General features: G+C 60.4%; 1 protein-coding gene across 1 annotated transcript; it reads left to right on the top strand.

Moving 5' to 3' along the window:
* The first annotated feature begins 291 nt into the window (after positions 1–291).
* On the top strand, positions 292–16,787 carry FAM131C (family with sequence similarity 131 member C). Its single transcript, XM_045063815.1, has 7 exons — positions 292–592; positions 11,056–11,171; positions 12,173–12,208; positions 12,459–12,552; positions 14,607–14,789; positions 15,035–15,145; positions 15,905–16,787. The coding sequence occupies exons 1-7, from the start codon at positions 571–573 to the stop codon at positions 16,186–16,188; spliced, it is 846 nt and encodes a 281-aa protein (XP_044919750.1). The 5' UTR covers positions 292–570; the 3' UTR covers positions 16,189–16,787.
* The last annotated feature ends 341 nt before the right edge of the window (positions 16,788–17,128 follow it).

The raw sequence follows: 17,128 nt of genomic DNA, 5'->3' as shown, positions 1-17,128 counted from the left end.
CTCCCCTCCGCCCCCTTCCTCGACCTTCAGCCAGGGTCACCGGGTAGCGAGAAGGAGAAGTGAGGGCCAGAGAATCCCTCCCCTCTCCCCGGTTCCCTGCTCCCTACCCTACCCCTTCGGTCCCTCCTCCCAGCCCTCCTCAACCTGCCCCAGGGCCCCGCCCCCCGCCCCTCACCCCTTCCGACCCCCCGCCCCTCACCCCGCCCCCCAGCCCGGGCTGCGGCCACAGGTGCGCAGGGCGGGCGGTGCCAGGGGCCCGGGAAGGGGCGGGGCGGCCTGCGCGCGGCTCGGGCTCCGGGGCTCCGGGCGAGCGCTCCCCCGGGTCCCCCCGCCCGCCGTGCTGCCCGCGGCTGGTAGGAGCGGGCGCGGCGCGGGAGGCGGCGGGGACGACCCGGCGGGAGCGGCGGGTAGACGAGCGGAGGGAGCCGCAGCCCAAGCCCCAGCCCCTGTCCCGGCCCGACCGCCCGCCTGCCGCGCCGGCGCCGCGCGTGAGCCCCGGGCCCGCGGAGACATGAGCGCCCGGCGGCCCGACGCACCCGAGGCGCAGCGGCCCGGCCCCGCGGCCCCGTGATGGGCTCCTGCGTGTCGCGAGGTGAGGGGGCCGCCGGCCGGGTGGGGGTCGGGCCCCGGAGGAGCCTGGGGGTTGCGGCTGGGGGGCGACCCGGCCTTCCCCAACCGGCAGCACGCCCCCCTCCCGCCCCCACCGAGACCTAGGGGACACGGTGCCCCCGGGAGGACAGGGGACGGGGGTGGCAGCGCGGAGAGAGAGCGGAGGGAGGTCGCCGCATCTCCCGCCGGGCTTGGAGCCACACCCAGGCCGGGGGCAGGAAGCGGGGTCGCTTCCAGCCCTGCAGCCACACGCCCCCTGTCGCGTGCTCCGGAGGGGAGGAAAGCTTCTGGCCGTTCCTGGCTTCTCTGGAGGGCAGGTGGCGGCCCCGGGAGAAGCAGCCGACTGTCCTTCCCACACTCCCCCGAGACACAGGCCTGACTTGCTCAGCGCCCCCACTTCTGTCCCCTTACCCCCTGCGCTGTCTTCAGAGTCCCCGAACCCCATCGACAGCAGTGGGTTAATGGAAAGGAACAGGTTCTATGGAAGGTAACCCTTCCCCCACTCTCATCCCTAACTCCCACCCCACCCCCATCCTCGGTCAGGGGACAGGAAGGGACAGAGAGAGCCATGTGTCTGCCAACTCCTGGGCCTTTCTTTCTGCCTGGGAGATTTCAACGGTGCCTTGCCCTGGCTCCCTCTGCTCTCCCCTTGTACTGCCCAAGGTGGCACCCCAGGAGTTGGAGTTGGCTGTCCCTTGGGAATGGCAGTGGAGTCCTACACAGAGCAGGGGGACTGGGGGTAGAGGTGACTGAGGCCTTGACCCCAGCTCGGCAAACCCACTGACTCCCAACCTTGGGGGCTGCCACCCCACCCATCACCCCCAAAACTTACTCAGTTGTAGAGGGATGAACAGGCCTGGGGGGGTGCTGCTCAGGCTTTGGGGGGGCGGGGGGCTTGTGCTGAGGGACACTGGGCGCTTCCCCGCCCTCCTCTGGCCTCTCAGGGGCCCACCAGTCCCTGTGGGACATTTGGGTAAGTGGCTTAGGATGTCTCAGGAGGGTGTCGGGCTGGCATCATGGGTGGGAGTTAGGTTGTGTGAGGTTTGTTCACTTACTCATTCATCAGGCTGATATTAGCATGATACCTACTGTGTGCCAGGTGCTGTGTACATGCTGGGCATCTAGAGGGGACAAGTCTAGCACAGCCCCTGCCCTTGTGAGACCCACAGCTTGCCAAAGGGGAAGACAGTTTTAAGAGGGAAGAGTATTTAGGGTTCTTTAGGACTGACAGGCTCTTAGCGTGTCTCCAGAAACCCAAAGGCTCTGGACAGGCTCTGGGTGTTGGGCATCTGGGATAGGGTATTTCCTTGGTGACGGTGTCCCTTCCCTGTCACTTGGTCATCCCGTACCGGGGACCCAACCTGTGAGCCACAGACCCACTGAACACAGTACGAGGCCAGGGAGGAAGAGATGCCTGCCAAGGTCAGGCTGGTGCTTGGGTCCTTGGGCCGCCCCCCGCCCCCCACCAGGGCCAGTACCCTCTGCTGTGCCTGCTTGAGGTCACACAGACTGAGAAGGGGGACTTCCTTCGTCCTTCCTTCTGTGGCTTGGGCTCCCCGAGTGCCACCTCCAGATCTAGTTGTGTATTCGAACCTTGTCTCCTTCCTGAGGGGGCGGCACTTACCATCCCTGCAGCAGGCAGAGCTGAATAAAGGTTAAAGAAGGGACAGGACACTGGAGCAGAGGACAACCATGATCTCAGTGACTGGACCACTACGTGGAGGGCACATGCCCCTCTGATTGTCACTAACACTGTCAGAGCAATTGTCACCAGTACTGCTTCCGGCTTGCCAGGGACTGGTTGGAACGTTTTAGGCACAACCAGCTCAGTTGGGGTAGGAGCTGTCCTAGTCCTCGTTTTACAAAGGGGAAACGGAGCAGGGGCAGGGGGGGAGCTGAGTGACTTGTAAAAAGCCAGGCCTGTGCCCCAAGCCTCTGCACTGCACCCCCGGCCCACAGCCGGGGGCGCCTGACCTGCTCCTCTCCAGCTGCAGGCTTCCAGGGGGGCCGGTGGTAATAACCACTCCTTTCTTCAAGCGCTTCCCTGTGCCTGGTGCGCAGCCCTAAAGCCAGGCCAGGGACTGGGAGCCTCCTGCTGGTGCTGATCTCTGAGTCTGCAGCCAACTGGGGCCGCCCTAGCCAGACGCTGGGCCCCAGGTACAGGCCACACCTTGGAGAGCCTCCCCACGCCAGCCTGGGGTGGCAATTCGCTTCCCTGTGCTGGGCCTGAGAGGTTAGGGGTGCAGACTCGGGAGCCGGCCAGCCTAGGTTCCCATCTGCCATTCCCTAGCTCTGTGACCTCAGCAAGTTACTTCATTTTGAATGGGTATCTCAGTGTTCTCATCTCTAAAATGGGACCAATACCAGTATCGATGTCGTAGGATTGCTGGGCAGGGATTACAGGACTTAATTCATGTAGAGCATTCAGACCAGTACTTGGCATGTTTAGCTATTTCTTTCATTTTAAATTTGTTGCTATTACCCTTCTGTGCGGCAGCTAAGCCAGCCCCTTTCAGCTGGGAAAGGGGAGGACACGGAGGCTTCCAGCCCCATCCTGTCTCACGGATGCCTCATGGCAGGCAGTTGAGGTGCTGAGGACTTGGGGAAAGTGACGGGGACCAGAGTAAGATGACACATGCTGTTTCCAGGAGCTATTTTGTGTTGTTGTCTACTTTTTTTTTTTTTTTTTTAAGATTCTATTTATTTGAGAGAGAGATCAGGGGGAGGGGCAGAGGGGCGAGGGAGAGGGCTAAGCAGACTCTGTGCTGAGCGCGGAGCCTGATGCAGGGCTTGATTTCACGACCCTGAGATCATGACCTGAGCTAACCTCGAGTCGGACGCTTAACCGACCAGGCACCCCATTCATTATCTACTATTAAGTTACCACCTGTCGGAGGCTTATCCTAGGCCAGGCTGAGCCTTTTTACTCTTCCGATGTAGTTCATCCTCATTCAACCCTGGGAGGGGAGACGTGGGGCTCAGAGACAGGAAGGGTCTTACTTGAGGTCACACAGCCAGGACACGGAGAGGCAGGATTTGGATTCAGGTCTGTGTTAGCCTAGCCCCTGAGCAGGGAGCCCCTGCCCTTTGCTTTCAGATGCGACCCCCAAGAGAGAGGCAGGAGTGCCCGGCCAGTGCTCCGAATTGCTGCCCTCTGCAGTAACTCTCAGGGTTGGTATTTGATTGGGGCTTTGCTGCCACCGCAGGTAACAATGTGCACAGAGCAGGGGAATTAATATCTAGCCCCCTCTCTCCAGCTCCAGAGTCTCTCAGGGCCTGCCCCATGCCCCTGGCCCTGAGAACCTCTCCACCCGCCCAGGGTTGTCCTCCAACCAACCTATCAGCCTCCTGGCCTCACTGTGGGGGTCTCAGTGCCCTGGGCCCTGGGGAAGTCTTTTTTTCGGAAGGTCAGACATCTCTTATGTCTGGAAGAAGGCTCCAGCTCTGAGGGAACTGGGCAGAGCACCCCACAGAACGCAGGGCCCACCGACTATGATGTCTTCCCAGCTGCCTTGCACTGTCTCCCCTTCACCCCTGCAGAACCAGTGAGCAGTCTGACACCGGGCACTGGGGGAGACTGAGGAAGGAGTAGATGGGATCTTGACCTTGGGGAATGCACTGTCTGAGAAGACAGACACAACCTTGTCCCAGGGGGTGGTCTAGTGGGGGAGGCAGGACACGGACATGGATACACACACACACACACACACACAGAGAAAAACAGCCTGAAGAAGAGATCAGTACTGGCTAGTGGTTTGAGCGCAAGTTTTGGAATTTCAGACTGGATCAGGTTTGAACCTCATCTCTGCTGCTTATTAGCTGGTGACTTTGGAGAAGTGATTTAACTTCTCTGAGCCTCAGTTTTCCCATCTTTAAAAATGGGCATAATGGGGTTTAGTGAGGGTTAAACAAGAGATAATGGATGAAAAGGCCTAGGACAGTACCCGACACACAGTAGGTGTTCAATAAATGGTGGCAACAAATCACTGCAGGCCGGAGCTTGCTCATTAAGGCTGCTGGTGGCCTAATACAGTGGAGGCCAGTCTAGGTAGGCTTCCTGGAGGAGGTGAGGCTAGAGCAGGATGGGCTCTAGGATAGCTCTTCAAAGAGACTGAGCCCCAAGACGGCAAAGGAAGGAGAAAGGAGCTGAGGTATGTGGAAGGTCCAGGAGAAGAGCCTGTTGTCTCCCTCTATCCTTGGTTGGGGATAGAAACTGACCCCCATCAGCCCTCTGATGAAGTTACCACTGTGGGCCTGGTGACCTATAAACACGTGCCCCAGGGAGCAGGAGGGCCCTTTGTCCACTCGAGGCCAAGCCTCTGCCAAGCTCAGCGGGACGGCCTGCTGTCAAGTCAGTGACTCACCAGGCAGAGAGGCCAAGGGCTCACTCTTGGTGTCCTCCCTCTGCAGGGCTCCCAGGGGGACTGAGATCTGTCCCTGTGGTCTAGAAAGGGGACCAGATCTGGGAGCGGAGAGGGATGGAGCAGCTGTAGTTTCCAGAGCACCTGCTGGGTCAGGGGCTTTATCTTCCAACAGCTCCTTCCTGGGGTGGCAGGTTCATTGCACAGGTGAGAGCCCTCGGCGGCTCACAGGGGCTGGGCCACACGCCCACAGCCTGGGCTGGAAGCGGAAAGCTGGGATAGACCCAGGGCAGGGACTGTGAAAGGAACACTGGGCCCGCTGTGTTCTCCTCAGAGGCAGGGACAGGGCCTGGACCTCGGTGGGCCACCAGCACACCCAGGGCTGGGCGAGGGGCTTCAGACCCAGGCTGCTGCTCTGTTACTATGTGCTTTCAAGGAGAAGTTTACCCTGTCTGGGCTGCTGGGAAAAAACAGGGTTAACCTGGGGCCCTCCCTGCCCCCCCTGGGGTGCAGAGCCCTGGGAGACACCCTGGGGACAGATGGCAACCGCAGTGTGTCAGTCGGGCTGGGACTCCCAACACCAAAGAACAGCAAAAGGGACTAGGTGGCCTGGAGGCAGGGGAGAGAGGACCGAGCTGTGGACTGACCCGAGGAACAGGGTGGGTGCTTTGCAGCCAGACGGCTTTAGGGGAGACATCAGGAGGAGCTGTCTGGGTGGTTGGGCTCTACAGCAGATAGGGAGCTGGTGTGAGAAGGCGGCAAGCATCCTTGGTCGGCAGAAGAGCGCCCTGCTTGGAGGCAGAGGGGTGCAGGAGATGTCTGGGTGACAGTCCTCTCCTTGAAGGACCCAGAAGGCCTCCAAGTTGCCAGGGCAACCAGAGGCTTGTCACTGCCTTGGCTGGGGGAGATGGGGGAGGGGACAGGTCTGAGAAGGGGCCTCAGACCTTGAGGTGTAGGAGTAGGTGTAGGAGTAGGGTGTGGACAGAGGAAGAAGGAGGTACCCGCAGGAGCAGTGGCCAGGGGTCCCCTCAGGGGACCCCCAGCCCCCAGCCCACACGAAACACTGTGTTTTTCCAGTTGCTGCTGGTGACGTGGCTGCCCGTCCCAGCTGGGCGAAGAGCAGCCTGTGATTTCACCCTGGGCTGCTCCATTACCTGACGTCTCCATGGCAACCAGCCCGTGACATCACAGGGCCCAAGTCCTCGGGGGAGAAGGCAGCTTTGGCGGAGGCTCCTGCACCCCAACTGAGGTGGTGGGGGGGGCAGGAAAGCTGGAGAGGGGCTCAGAGCCAGCAGTCCTCCAAGTCCCCCTTGACCAATGACCTTGTTCAAGTCCTGTGTGCTCCAGGCCCTTGACACTGCCTATCAGGCCTCAGCTCCCCTCACTCCCTGGCCCGCAGTCCACGGAGCTTTAGGGATGGCCAGGGGCCCTAGAAATATCCCAGCACCCGTCTGCCTGCACCCCGGTGGGCCCCAGCTTCTGCGCTGGAATCTTAGGAGTGGTGACTTTCAAACGTTTTTGACTAGAACCCGTAGGAATATATTTTGCGTCATGACCCAGCACACGCTTAGAACATTCTCGCCGCATGTGTGTGGGCACATGTGGGCCTGTGCGGTTTAAACTGAAGTTTCGTGAAACAATACTTAACCTGACTCCTCAATAGATTCTGGTATTTTCTGTTCAATTCTATTCTATTTATTTATTTTTTAAGATTTTATTTATTTATTTGACAGATCTCAAGTAGGCAGAGAGGCAGGCAGAGAGAGAGAAGGAAGCAGGCTTCCTGCCGAGCAGAGAGCCCGATGCGGGGCTTGATCCCAGGACCCTGGGACCATGACCTGAGATGAAGGCAGAGGCTTTAACCTACAGAGCCACCCAGGAGCCCTCTATTTTATTTTTTAAACACATGACCTAGTAAGTGGCTTACATGACCCACAGAAGGACATCCCCCTCCCCTGCTGGAACCTGGTATTTGTACACCTGGAGACCCTGAAGCTCGGGGAGGGGCAGGACTCACGCAGGGCGCACAGCCTGGACTCGGGGTGAGGAGCCAGATGAGCTGAAAGCCCCGGTGTGTAAGACCCGGCTCAGCCCACACTGCTGTCGGTTCCTGGGTAACAGAGCTCCGAGTTCAGGGCATGGGGGCATCAGTCCTGGCTCTGCCTGCCTTTTCCCGCCCTGTTTCAGACAGGCTCATTCAGACTCCTTCACTTGCCTGCCGGTAAGAGTCTCCAGGCCCCTCTCAGAACTCTCTGGTGTCCCTTAGGGATCCTAAGCCCAGTCCAGTGTGAACAGAGACTTCCACCCCATACCTTGTTCAGTGTTCGCTTCAGCCCTCCAGCCAGGACTGCTGGCTTCCCTCCTCTCCAGGTCCCGTTCTCCTCTGACATCTTGGGGTCTGGCCTGAGGAACTTGAGAAAAAGTGGCCAAGATACATTTATTTATCTGGAGCTCTGGTGGTCTCTGTTAGCCACCACTGGCTCACTGTTGAAGCAAAGTTTCAACAAAAATGAGCAATGTGCCAGGCCCTGTGGCAGGAGTGCTAGGGCTATGGTGGCAACTAAAGCTGATGAGGACCAGCCCTCAGTGAGCTCATGGTTTGGTGAGAGATGGTGAACAAGGAAACAGACACATAATAACGTAAAGAAGGAATGTCGCTTTAGAGAAGGAATGATGGAAAATTAGGAGATAGGAAAGGATGGGTGCCATTAAACAAGGTGGCTGGAGGCCTCCCTGAGGTTCTAAAGTTTGAGTAGAGACCTGAATACGGTGAGGGAGTGAGCCTGCAGCTCTATGGGAGGATGGAGTTCCTGCTGGAGGAAAGGCACAGCCAGTGCAAAGGCCCTGAGGCAGGAGTGTGCTGGGCATATCTGAGTGGCCAGTGTGGCTGGAGTGCAAGAGGGAGAGTAGTGGAAAATGAGAGGGCAGGGGGGCCACGGGCCCCAGGTTAGCATGTGTGAGTTCTCTCAGAGGCTGTTTGGGGGGCCTGCCTGCAGCAGGACCCCTGTCATGGGACCTCTGACCTGGTTTGACCTCTTCCCTTCCCTGCCCAACTCCCTTGCCCTCTAAAGTTGCCCACCCTCCAGCCTCTGGGATCTGGGGTCCCGTTGCCCTGCAGGCAACCCTCCTAGGGGGCACCCGCAAAACTCAAACATGGCCCCTTCCTTAGTGTCCCTTGAGAACGTCACAGTCCTTGCTGTGCAGGGGGAGGGAAGACAGGCCGCTCCACTGCCCCTTTGCGTCCCAGCCATCTCTCCCCAGCTGTGCAGAATCCGACCCAAGGCGGGGTGAGGGTGTGGGATGCTGGCCTCTCCTTCCCAGGATCCCCTGCCTGCTTCCATGCTCAGCTCCTGCAGCTCTGCCCGCGGGTTGTCGAAGCCGGGGAAGGGTGCTGGGAGCCCGCATCCAGGGCAGGACAGGCTGCTGGCTGGGAACAGTGCCCTGCAGCGGCCTCGCCTCCCTGCCATGGTGCAGACCCCCTGCTCCTCGTGTCTCCTGGACCTCACAATTTCGTACAAGCTGCACACCCCACCCTCCTCTGCCCTCACCCCCCTTCTCCTGGCACCCCCCACCCCCGCCCACCCAGCTAGCTCCTCTATCAGTGCTTCTGTGTGGCCCCTGACCCCCACAGAACTCATCAAAACTCCTTTTGTGCTTTGGAAGAGAGTAAGCCTGGGCATCAGGGTAACAGGGCGCAGACCCTGACTGTCTGCCACGGGCTGGGTGCCTCTGGGTATTTCATGCCCGCCTGGGCCTCAGCTTCCTCCTCTAGAAAGCTGAGCCATGGATCCTTCCTCTTTAGGTCCATCAGTCAGTATGAGGAGTCAGTGCCGTCACACCAGGAGAAGGGGTGCTGCTGTCCCCTGGGGTCAGCCTCATGTTTGCATAAGGGGCTTTGAGGCTGGTTTCTATCAGACTGGGAGCTCCTGGAGGGCCGGGATGGAGTCTTAATCCCACCTCTGTCCCCACATGCTTGCACGGTAAAGACAGGAGACGGGTGCTCCTCAGGTGAAGGAATGAAAGGTGGTTTCCGTGAATGAATGACCTAGAATGTCACTCTCACTAGAATGTCAGCTGCGTGAGGGCAGCTGACACTCGAGAGTCTCTTTCTCATTTGCCAGTGTTCCTCGTGTGCAGAACAGCGCCTGGCACATAGTAGGTGCTCAGCAAATACTTCTGAATGCCTCAGAAATAGATGCTTACTCCCTGTGCTATGGTCTCCATTCCCTCGGCCTCACACTCACCATGAGGGAAGGGACCGGACACTTCACAAAAGCTTGACCGTGTTGGGGAGTGCCTGGTGCCCAGTGTGGGGACAGGAAGGGGACCATCTGAGGAGCAGCACGGAGGCTGGCCTGCGCGCCCCTGAAGGCCTTGGTGGGGGCCTGGCTGTCCTCCTCCAGGGCAGTGGAAGGAAGCCAGTGGCCGGTTTTCAGCAAAGATGCAGTCTGACCTGTATCCTCCCTGTGCAGAGGAGGAGTGTGGGGAGTGGGGGAAGCCTGTGGCCCGTGGCCTCCAGGTGAGAGGGCGGTGCCCCCAGGTGGGGAGCGGCGGTGGGGACAGGGAGGGCGGGGTCTGGAATGGAGGTTGGAGAGAGCCAGTAGGACATGCTGGTTGGGGGGGGGGGGGGAGGCAGCGTTCTGAGAAAACTGGATTTTTTGGTTGGTGCAGCTGGGTGGGCTGTTGCATCATTTGCTAAAATCAGGGAAGAGGAGGAAGATGGACCTGGGTCTCCTTGAGACGGCGGCCGCCTGTTGGGCATCCGTGCGGGGAGCTGGCTCTTCATTCGGGGGCTCAAGCAGAGTCAGGGGCACAGGGGTAAATGCGGGGTCAGCCGCACACGGAGGAGGTGTCCTGGGAGAGACCTGGGGGCGGGGTGAGAAGGGGCGGGGCTGGAGCAGAGAAGGGGCGGGGCTGCAGCAGAGAAAGGGCACGAAGGGGGGTGGTGGGAGGGAAGCTGGAGATGGGCGTGGCTTGAGGGGGAGGGAGGCCCCGAGGGGAGGAGACAGGAGATGTCCCTGCTGTCTCGGGGCGGTCTCAGGAAAGGCTGCCTGAAGAGGATAGAGGAGAAAATGTCGGGGGGGGGGGTTGGGGGGTGAGGGGAGGAGTAGAGGTCGGGCACAACTCTGAGTGTGGTGTGGGAGGGGGCAGAGGAGCGGGCAGGGAGCTGAGGGGAAGCAGGGTTGAGGTCTTTAAAGGATGGGAGATGCTGGGGCTGCTGGGAGGTGAGGGTCTGATGGGGGGGCGGGGGGCACCGGATGGGTGGGGAGAGCAGGGATGCAGGGGAGAGTCCTGAGGGGAGAGACACCGCAGCACCTGCCGTTGGTGGCCAAGAGGGAGACAAGGGCAGACGACCCGAAGAGAGAAGACAGGGGGCAGGACCCCCGGTGGGGGGCGGGTCAGGCTGGAGGGTGGTCTCTAGGGTGTGGGGGCTGGTCTTGGATGGAGCAGGACAGCTCTTCCTTTGTCACAGGAAGGAAAGCAGATGGTGTGAGCAAAATGGGGGCAGGGCAGTGATTTCAGGTAGAAGAATGAGGTGATGGGTGGCAGGTGCCCGGGTGGCAGGTGTGAGAAGTAAAGCTGCGTGAGGTAGTTAGCCGGGTTGGAAGCAAACTTTGCAGGAACTGGAGACCTGTAGACGGTTCCCTGGTCCGTGTCCTGTGGGAGGCTGGGGACCTTCTCCAGCAACGCGCAGCCCCGTGGGTCCCGGTGTGGAGCAGGTGGAGGGTGAGACTGGGCAGGGCTGGGAGTTGAGGGCCTCTGTGAAGGCGAGCTCGTAGGCTGTGCCAGGGAGTGGGTGCTAGCTAACCAACCAAATGGAGGGACAGACAGATGGACGAGAATTCCCACTGAGGGCACCAGGCAGGCGGTCTGGCAGGAATCCCCGCCTGCCGAGGGCTTGCTTTTCTACAAAACGGTCTTTGTTTTCTACAAAATGACATTGGTGGCCATAAAGTAGCGCCCAGCGCTACTGGGCTGGGCAGTACTGGGCTGAGCAGGGCTGGCTTGAACAAGCCTGGTAAGTAGGGAGTGCAGGGCTGTGGGGGGGGGGGGTCCTAAGTTCCTCCTGTCGTCATATTTCCAGATCTGTTCACAAGTGCCCACAAGGACTGCCCCATGCCCCAGGGCACGGACCCCCGGAACCCGGACTTGCCCTCCAGCCACCCCCACACTGTTACTGCAGACCATGTCACTGGCAAGGTAACTGGTCCCACTTGATCCTTTCCTTCACCTGCCGTGCTGGTTCCTGGGACGCCCCCTACAGCGCTCCCCAGGGAGCCGCAACTGTTCCCATCTTCCCTCCTTGGATCAGAGCCCCTAAGGTTTGGTATGCATTTGGGTGAAAGTCTGAATCGGGCTGGACATCCAGGGACTTGGACCAGGACCAGAAAAGAGAGTCCTGCTCTGGAGGTCTTTCCACACAAAGTACCTCAGCCTTGCAGATAACAAGTTCCCTGACCAGCCCACCACCTTCCTACTTAGCAGCCTGCCCTGCCTTCTGGAAGGTAAAGAAGTGGTACTTTTTTTTTTTTTAAGTTTATTTATTTAAGTGATCTCTACACCCAACATGGGGCTCGAACTCACAACCTGGAGACCAAGAGCCATGTGCTCTGCGGACTGAGCCAGCCAGGCACCCCAAGAGTGGGATTCTTGGTCCAGATGCCTTAGGAAGAGCTTGCCAGGGGCCTCAGATCCCGGGGCATCATTTCCACCCTACCCCCAGAGGTTGTGGCTTGGACCTACTGGTTGACATAACTTTTTTTTTAAAAACACACACCACATGCTAAGCTTTATGCTGGACACTTTGTCTCTATCATGTCACTTGCATCACCACAATCCCTGAGATAAATGGCATTTATCACCATCTTACAGAGGAAGAAACAGACGTCCTGAGCCGTTAAGGTGCTAGTCTAAGAGTACCCAGGTAGAAAGGGCAGAGTCGAAGCTCGAACCCAGGTCCGATCTACCCCCTGCGCCTGCTGCCTTCCTGGCGGAGCCCCCACTGCTCCCCGCCGCCCCACAACATCTTTCTCTGCACAGTGACGGAAGGCCGGGGGGCCGGACCAGAAGTAGGCAGAGCCCGGACCTCAGACAACAGCAGAAGGCTGACCCCCCTCCACCACCCGGGGCTCAAGGACTCGTGCCATCTGCTGGCACCGTCTGCCAGGCCCTGCCTGACCCTCTTCCTCCTCTCATTATAGGACAAACAGATGGATTTCTGTTGGGATCCTTGGCAGGTCAGTGCGCTTTGCCCATCCCGCAGTCCAGACAGCCGCCGCGGACACTGTGGCCCCTTGCTCTGCGACCCCAGCTCGGGCACACAGTCCTGCCACCCTGGGGAGGGGGCCTGATGACAGCAGCGGGTGGGACGGTCCTGTGGGAGTGGCAGGGTCGCCTGGGGAGGGGGCTTCGTGGGACGGTAGTGGCCGGGAGATGTCCTCTGGCAGGTCTGCCCTGCCCTACTCCCCCCTCCCCTCCTTTCTGCAGAGGTGCTTCCAGACCACCAACGGCTACCTGGCCGACTCCAGGTCCTGCTCCAGCAACTACAACGTGGCAGCTCTGGCCACCTCGTCCCTTGTGGGTAGGTTCCAGGGTCCCTCCCCTGCCCCAGGGTTAGCACAGCCTGTCCCTTGCCCTTGCTGTGGCTGGAGGGCATGCAGCCTGTGGGAGCCAACATTTCCCGGACCCACGCTCCATGCCAGGTTCTGCAGGGATGAGGGACTTAGGGTTCCTGGCTCCCACCCCTGCTGTAGAATTGCTCGAAGCCGTGAGGGAATGGACCCAGTCTTTCGGAAGTCTGCCTGGCGTGGCCTCCCGGCCTCCACGGCAGGTGCAGTCTGCCCGTCATCCTGCCATGGGTGGGCTTCCCTGGAAGCAGACCCCGGACGCGAATTGTGCGGGTGATTTATGGAGGGATCGTTCTCAAGGGCAGCTTGTAGGAGTGAGGGCAGCAGGACCGGGCAGGGGAAGGAGCTCAGCAGAGATGGGGCTACAGGAGGACTCTGTCTCCGCCCCATCCCTGGGAGCTCAGGAGCACGAATCGAACCTCAGAACTTCCGGTGGGCGGCGTTGAGGCTGGCGGCTGGTTGGGTATCACTACCGAGTTGGTCAGCGGTGGCTCCTGGAAGGCTCTCCCGCCTCCCAGGCATCTCCGGGTGAGGCCACTCCCGTGAGCTAAGGGCAAGGCTCCGGAGAGGGCTGCCGGTGGGAGGCACGCAGGCCAGCAGAGGGGCGTCCAGGGGCTGCCACCGCATCTGGCCCCGGTCCCCCATGGCACACGCAGGCCTTCCCGCGCTGCCCTCCCCCGTGTTTGCCCTGACTCTCTCCCACCCACCACCCTTTCCCTCTGCCTCCCCTGCCCTGCCAGGGCCACTCGAAACCGCCTCCTCCAGAGCTTCCTCTGGTTGCCTGTGCTCCTAGCTCGGGGGTATGTGTGGCGGGTTCTCCCCCGCTTCTTCCTCATTCCCATCTTTCCCATTTTCTCAGTATTATGTCTCTAGCTTCCTTTCTTAAACATTGCCAGTCCTCACTTCACGGCTCCGAGACCCCAGTGATGGTATGCTCAGCCTCGGTTCAGAGAGATGCTGAATCATTTCTGACGGTCTTCTCTGTCAGCTTCCACACCGAGGTAGTCTACTCCTAAGAGCCCTTCAGGCCCCCCGCCCCGCTTCCCAGCCCCTGTCCTGTCTCTCGCCGCATCCCTTCAGTCATCCCTCCTGATGGTGCCTCATCTCCACCCTTGGCCCCATCCCCTAACTGGGGTGCTCTAAACAACGGCTCTAACCTGCCACTCTTTTGCTTATTACCCTGCTGTGGCTCCCCATTGCTAGAAGGAAAACTCTGGAGTCCTAGGCCTGCCTCTCTCAGTCCTAAGTCTCACCCCTGATGGGCTCCCCAGCCTTTTCTGCCATCCCAGCCTTAGTATGGCCCCCATATCCCATCCCCGGCAGTCCCAGAATCATGCCAGATTCTGCCATGCCTTCCTCCTCATCTCATCTCTGCCTCCATCTGCCCATCTGTCCCATACACCTGCAAACCACCAACCTACCTGTAAAGCTCAACCCCAGTCCACCTCTTCCAGGAAGCCTTCCTGGCCTGCTGCATCCCACATAGGTCTCCCGCACAGCAGAGCTGGCACTGGCCTTGGCACAGGGGGTGCTCTCTCGGAACTGGTTAATTAATAGATAAAGGGAGAGGGCTGGGTGGACCTTGAGTGGATCTTCTGGGACAGAAGGGTCTAAACCTGGCCAAAGGGAATGAGGGACGGGGCAGGTCTGGGAAGAAGCAACAGGTGGAGGGGGACATTGCTGGGAGTAGGATATTGGGAGGGCTTGGGGCCTCTGCATGGGTGGGGACCTAAGTGAGGTAGGGCCTTGGGGCTTGGGGAGGGTGGGGTGCTGACTGGGCGTGGGCTCTGGTTGGGCAGGAGGACCTGCTGGGATAGATTCAGGCATTGTGAGTATGGGGCTGGGAGGACACGGGGCATGGGGTGAGTACAGAGCCTGAATGCTTGTAGGGTACAGGCCATTAGATGGGCCTGAGTTGTAGGGGGGCGGGGAGATTGGGGTGGGGGGGCAGGCCCCTGGGCAGGGTTTTATCTCAGAGCAGTCACCCAGCTGCCCTCAATGCTCCCAGGGGTGGTGCAGAGCATCAAGGATCACATCACAAAGCCCACGGCCATGGCACGTGGCCGCGTGGCCCACCTGATCGAGTGGAAGGGCTGGCGCGCCCAGCGGTCAGGCTGGGAGCTGTCCCCCGCTGAGGACGAGCATTACTGCCGCCTGCCCGATGAGCTGCGGGAGGCCCGTTTTGCTGCAGGTCAGTGGTTGGGGAGCCTGGGGACGGGGACTGGTCGGGGCTCTGGTCCTTAGGGGACCGAGGGTCGCCACATGGGCATTGTCGAGACATGGCCATGGGTGGACAGGCATTCGGGGGAGCCGTCTGGTCACCAGGGCCCAGATGGACAGTTGGGTGTTGGGTGCCAGCCCATCCTGGTGCTGAACGCCCCCGCCCCCCGACGCGTCCCTGCTGAGCTGGTCTGGCTGTTCCTCCACCCCCCGCAGGGGTTGCCGAGCAGTTTGCGATCACAGAGGCCACGCTGAGTGCCTGGTCCTCGCTGGACGACGAGGAGCTTCACCTCGAGAACAGCCCTCAGGACATGCTCCAGCTCCAGGGTATGACCCGGGTGGGCGCCGGGGCGCGGTGGGTGGAACAGAGCAGGGGCTGGGTGCCAGCCTCCAAACCACGGTGACCTCGGACAAGCCCCTCCCGGTCTCAGCTTGGGTTTTTGCATCTGTGGGCGGGAGCAAGGGGTCCTCGCCCCGCCCACTGCCGACCAAGTGCATGCGCGTAAGCGTGGAGGCGAGAAGGAGCGCTGTAACCGGTTAGGGGATGACGTGCTTACCCACTTCGGTGTTGCCCTGTGCCATTTCACTTCCTCCTCACCACGCCTCTAAGAAGGGGGCCCTGTTATTATTTCCTTTTACAGATAAGGGAAACTGAGGCACCAGGAACCTTGCCCTAGGTTAACAGCTAGAGGCGTCAGAGCCTGGATCTGATCCTTAATACCAAGCACAGCCAGTCCAGGTTACTGCTGGGGCTTCACTGGCCCCGGGGCCTTGGTGACACCCACAGGCCCATCATTTTACAGGAAGAACAGCCGTTGTCCCAGCTGTCCCAGCGCCGGATTCGAGGCCGGCAGCGTAGCCTGCTGTTAACGACTCCAGCTTTCTCCACCACCCCTGTAATCCCCAGGGAGAAACTGGGGCTCAGAGAGGTTCGGTGACTGGCCCAAGGTCACACAGCTCGGCAGCGACAAAGGATTTGGAGACCAGTCTTCTGTCCCCGACCTTCCCTCACGCACCAGGAGAGGGTGAGGAGCAGGGCTGGGACTCCGTTCCTCACGCTCCCTACCCCTCCTGTTGGTTTTCCAGACCTGGAGAGCGTCTACCTGCAGGACAGTCTTCTGAGTGGCCCCTCACAGGATGACAGTCTTCTGGCCTTCTCCTCCTCTGGCCTCTCCCCCGAGGGCTGGCCCTCACCCAACGAGCCCCCCATCACTGCTGTCGGCCCCCAGCCCCCCAGCCTGGAAGAGGAGCATCAGCGGCGGCTGCCTCGGGGTCTGGGGCCTGAGGGTGGGGCCCATCTGCAGGGTTCCCTCCCCTCGGTGGACAGCATCTCCCTCTCAGAGGAGGAGGACGAGGTGTTCTATAACTGAGGGGGGGGCGGCTGTGTGCCTCGGAGCCTTCTCATACTGTGACCTTGCCCGGTGGGCAGCCCAGGCGTATCAGGATGTTGGGGTCTGGGCCGGGCATTTCTGGACTCCTCAGGGCAGGCAGGGGTGGGTATAGCAGGGACGGGGGCCCAGCCCTCCCCGTGGACCAATCGGTGCCTCCGTGGACCTGCCCCAGGAGTGGGAGCCATAATCCCCCTTCTCCTTTCTTTACTTGGCTCAGCAGGGAACCTTCCCCCGTGGGGCTTCCGCCAGCGGTGAGCTCGAGGACTCTCAGCAGGCATCAGGGCAAGCTGCCACGAGGAGCCAGGCTCTGGGCCCCTGGGCAGACGCTCTCAGAAGGACTCGGGAGACCCACTTGGAGTGGGGTCTGGGGACCCTGCCTTGGCCCCGGGGCTCAGTCCTCCCCGCTCCCTCTGTGTTTGTGTCCCCATCAGAGGTGGGACAGCCTCTCTGGTAGCTAAGCTCCTCGGCTCCCTCCACGAGGATCGCCTGTCCCTGGTGCCCCTGCTCCCTTCCTTGCACCCTCCTCCCACCTTCCAGAAGGTTCTCTACAGACATTAAAGTGGTGGATTCACCCCGGATGAACTTGGCCTGGTCTCTGGGGGAAGGTGTGTCCTTGAGCCCCTGGGGTAAGGGGGTTATAGAGGGATTTAGGGGAGGGCCCCTAACCACCCAACACACACGCAGGTAGTCAGCCTCTGCCACCCAGCCAGGAAAGACCCCATGGAAGATGCCTGAGGTTCTGTGGATCTCCCAGGAGCCATACCTAGGGACCTGTTTTATCAGCCCTGGCTCAGCCAACAAGGAAGCTGGGGGTGGGGTGAGGGTAACTGGGCCACAGGGTCCTCCTTATACCTGAGAACAAGCATCCTAAGACCTGATGGGGGACCTGCTTACCTACCAGGGACCTATCTCCCTTCCA

The sequence above is a fragment of the Mustela putorius genome, unplaced genomic scaffold (genome assembly GCF_011764305.1).
Source record: "Mustela putorius furo isolate JIRA1106 unplaced genomic scaffold, ASM1176430v1.1 tig00003853_pilon_pilon_pilon, whole genome shotgun sequence".
In the NCBI taxonomy this organism is placed as follows: domain Eukaryota; kingdom Metazoa; phylum Chordata; class Mammalia; order Carnivora; family Mustelidae; genus Mustela; species Mustela putorius.
Note: the sequence above shows the minus strand (reverse complement) of the source record. Positions and strands in the feature narration are given on the sequence as shown.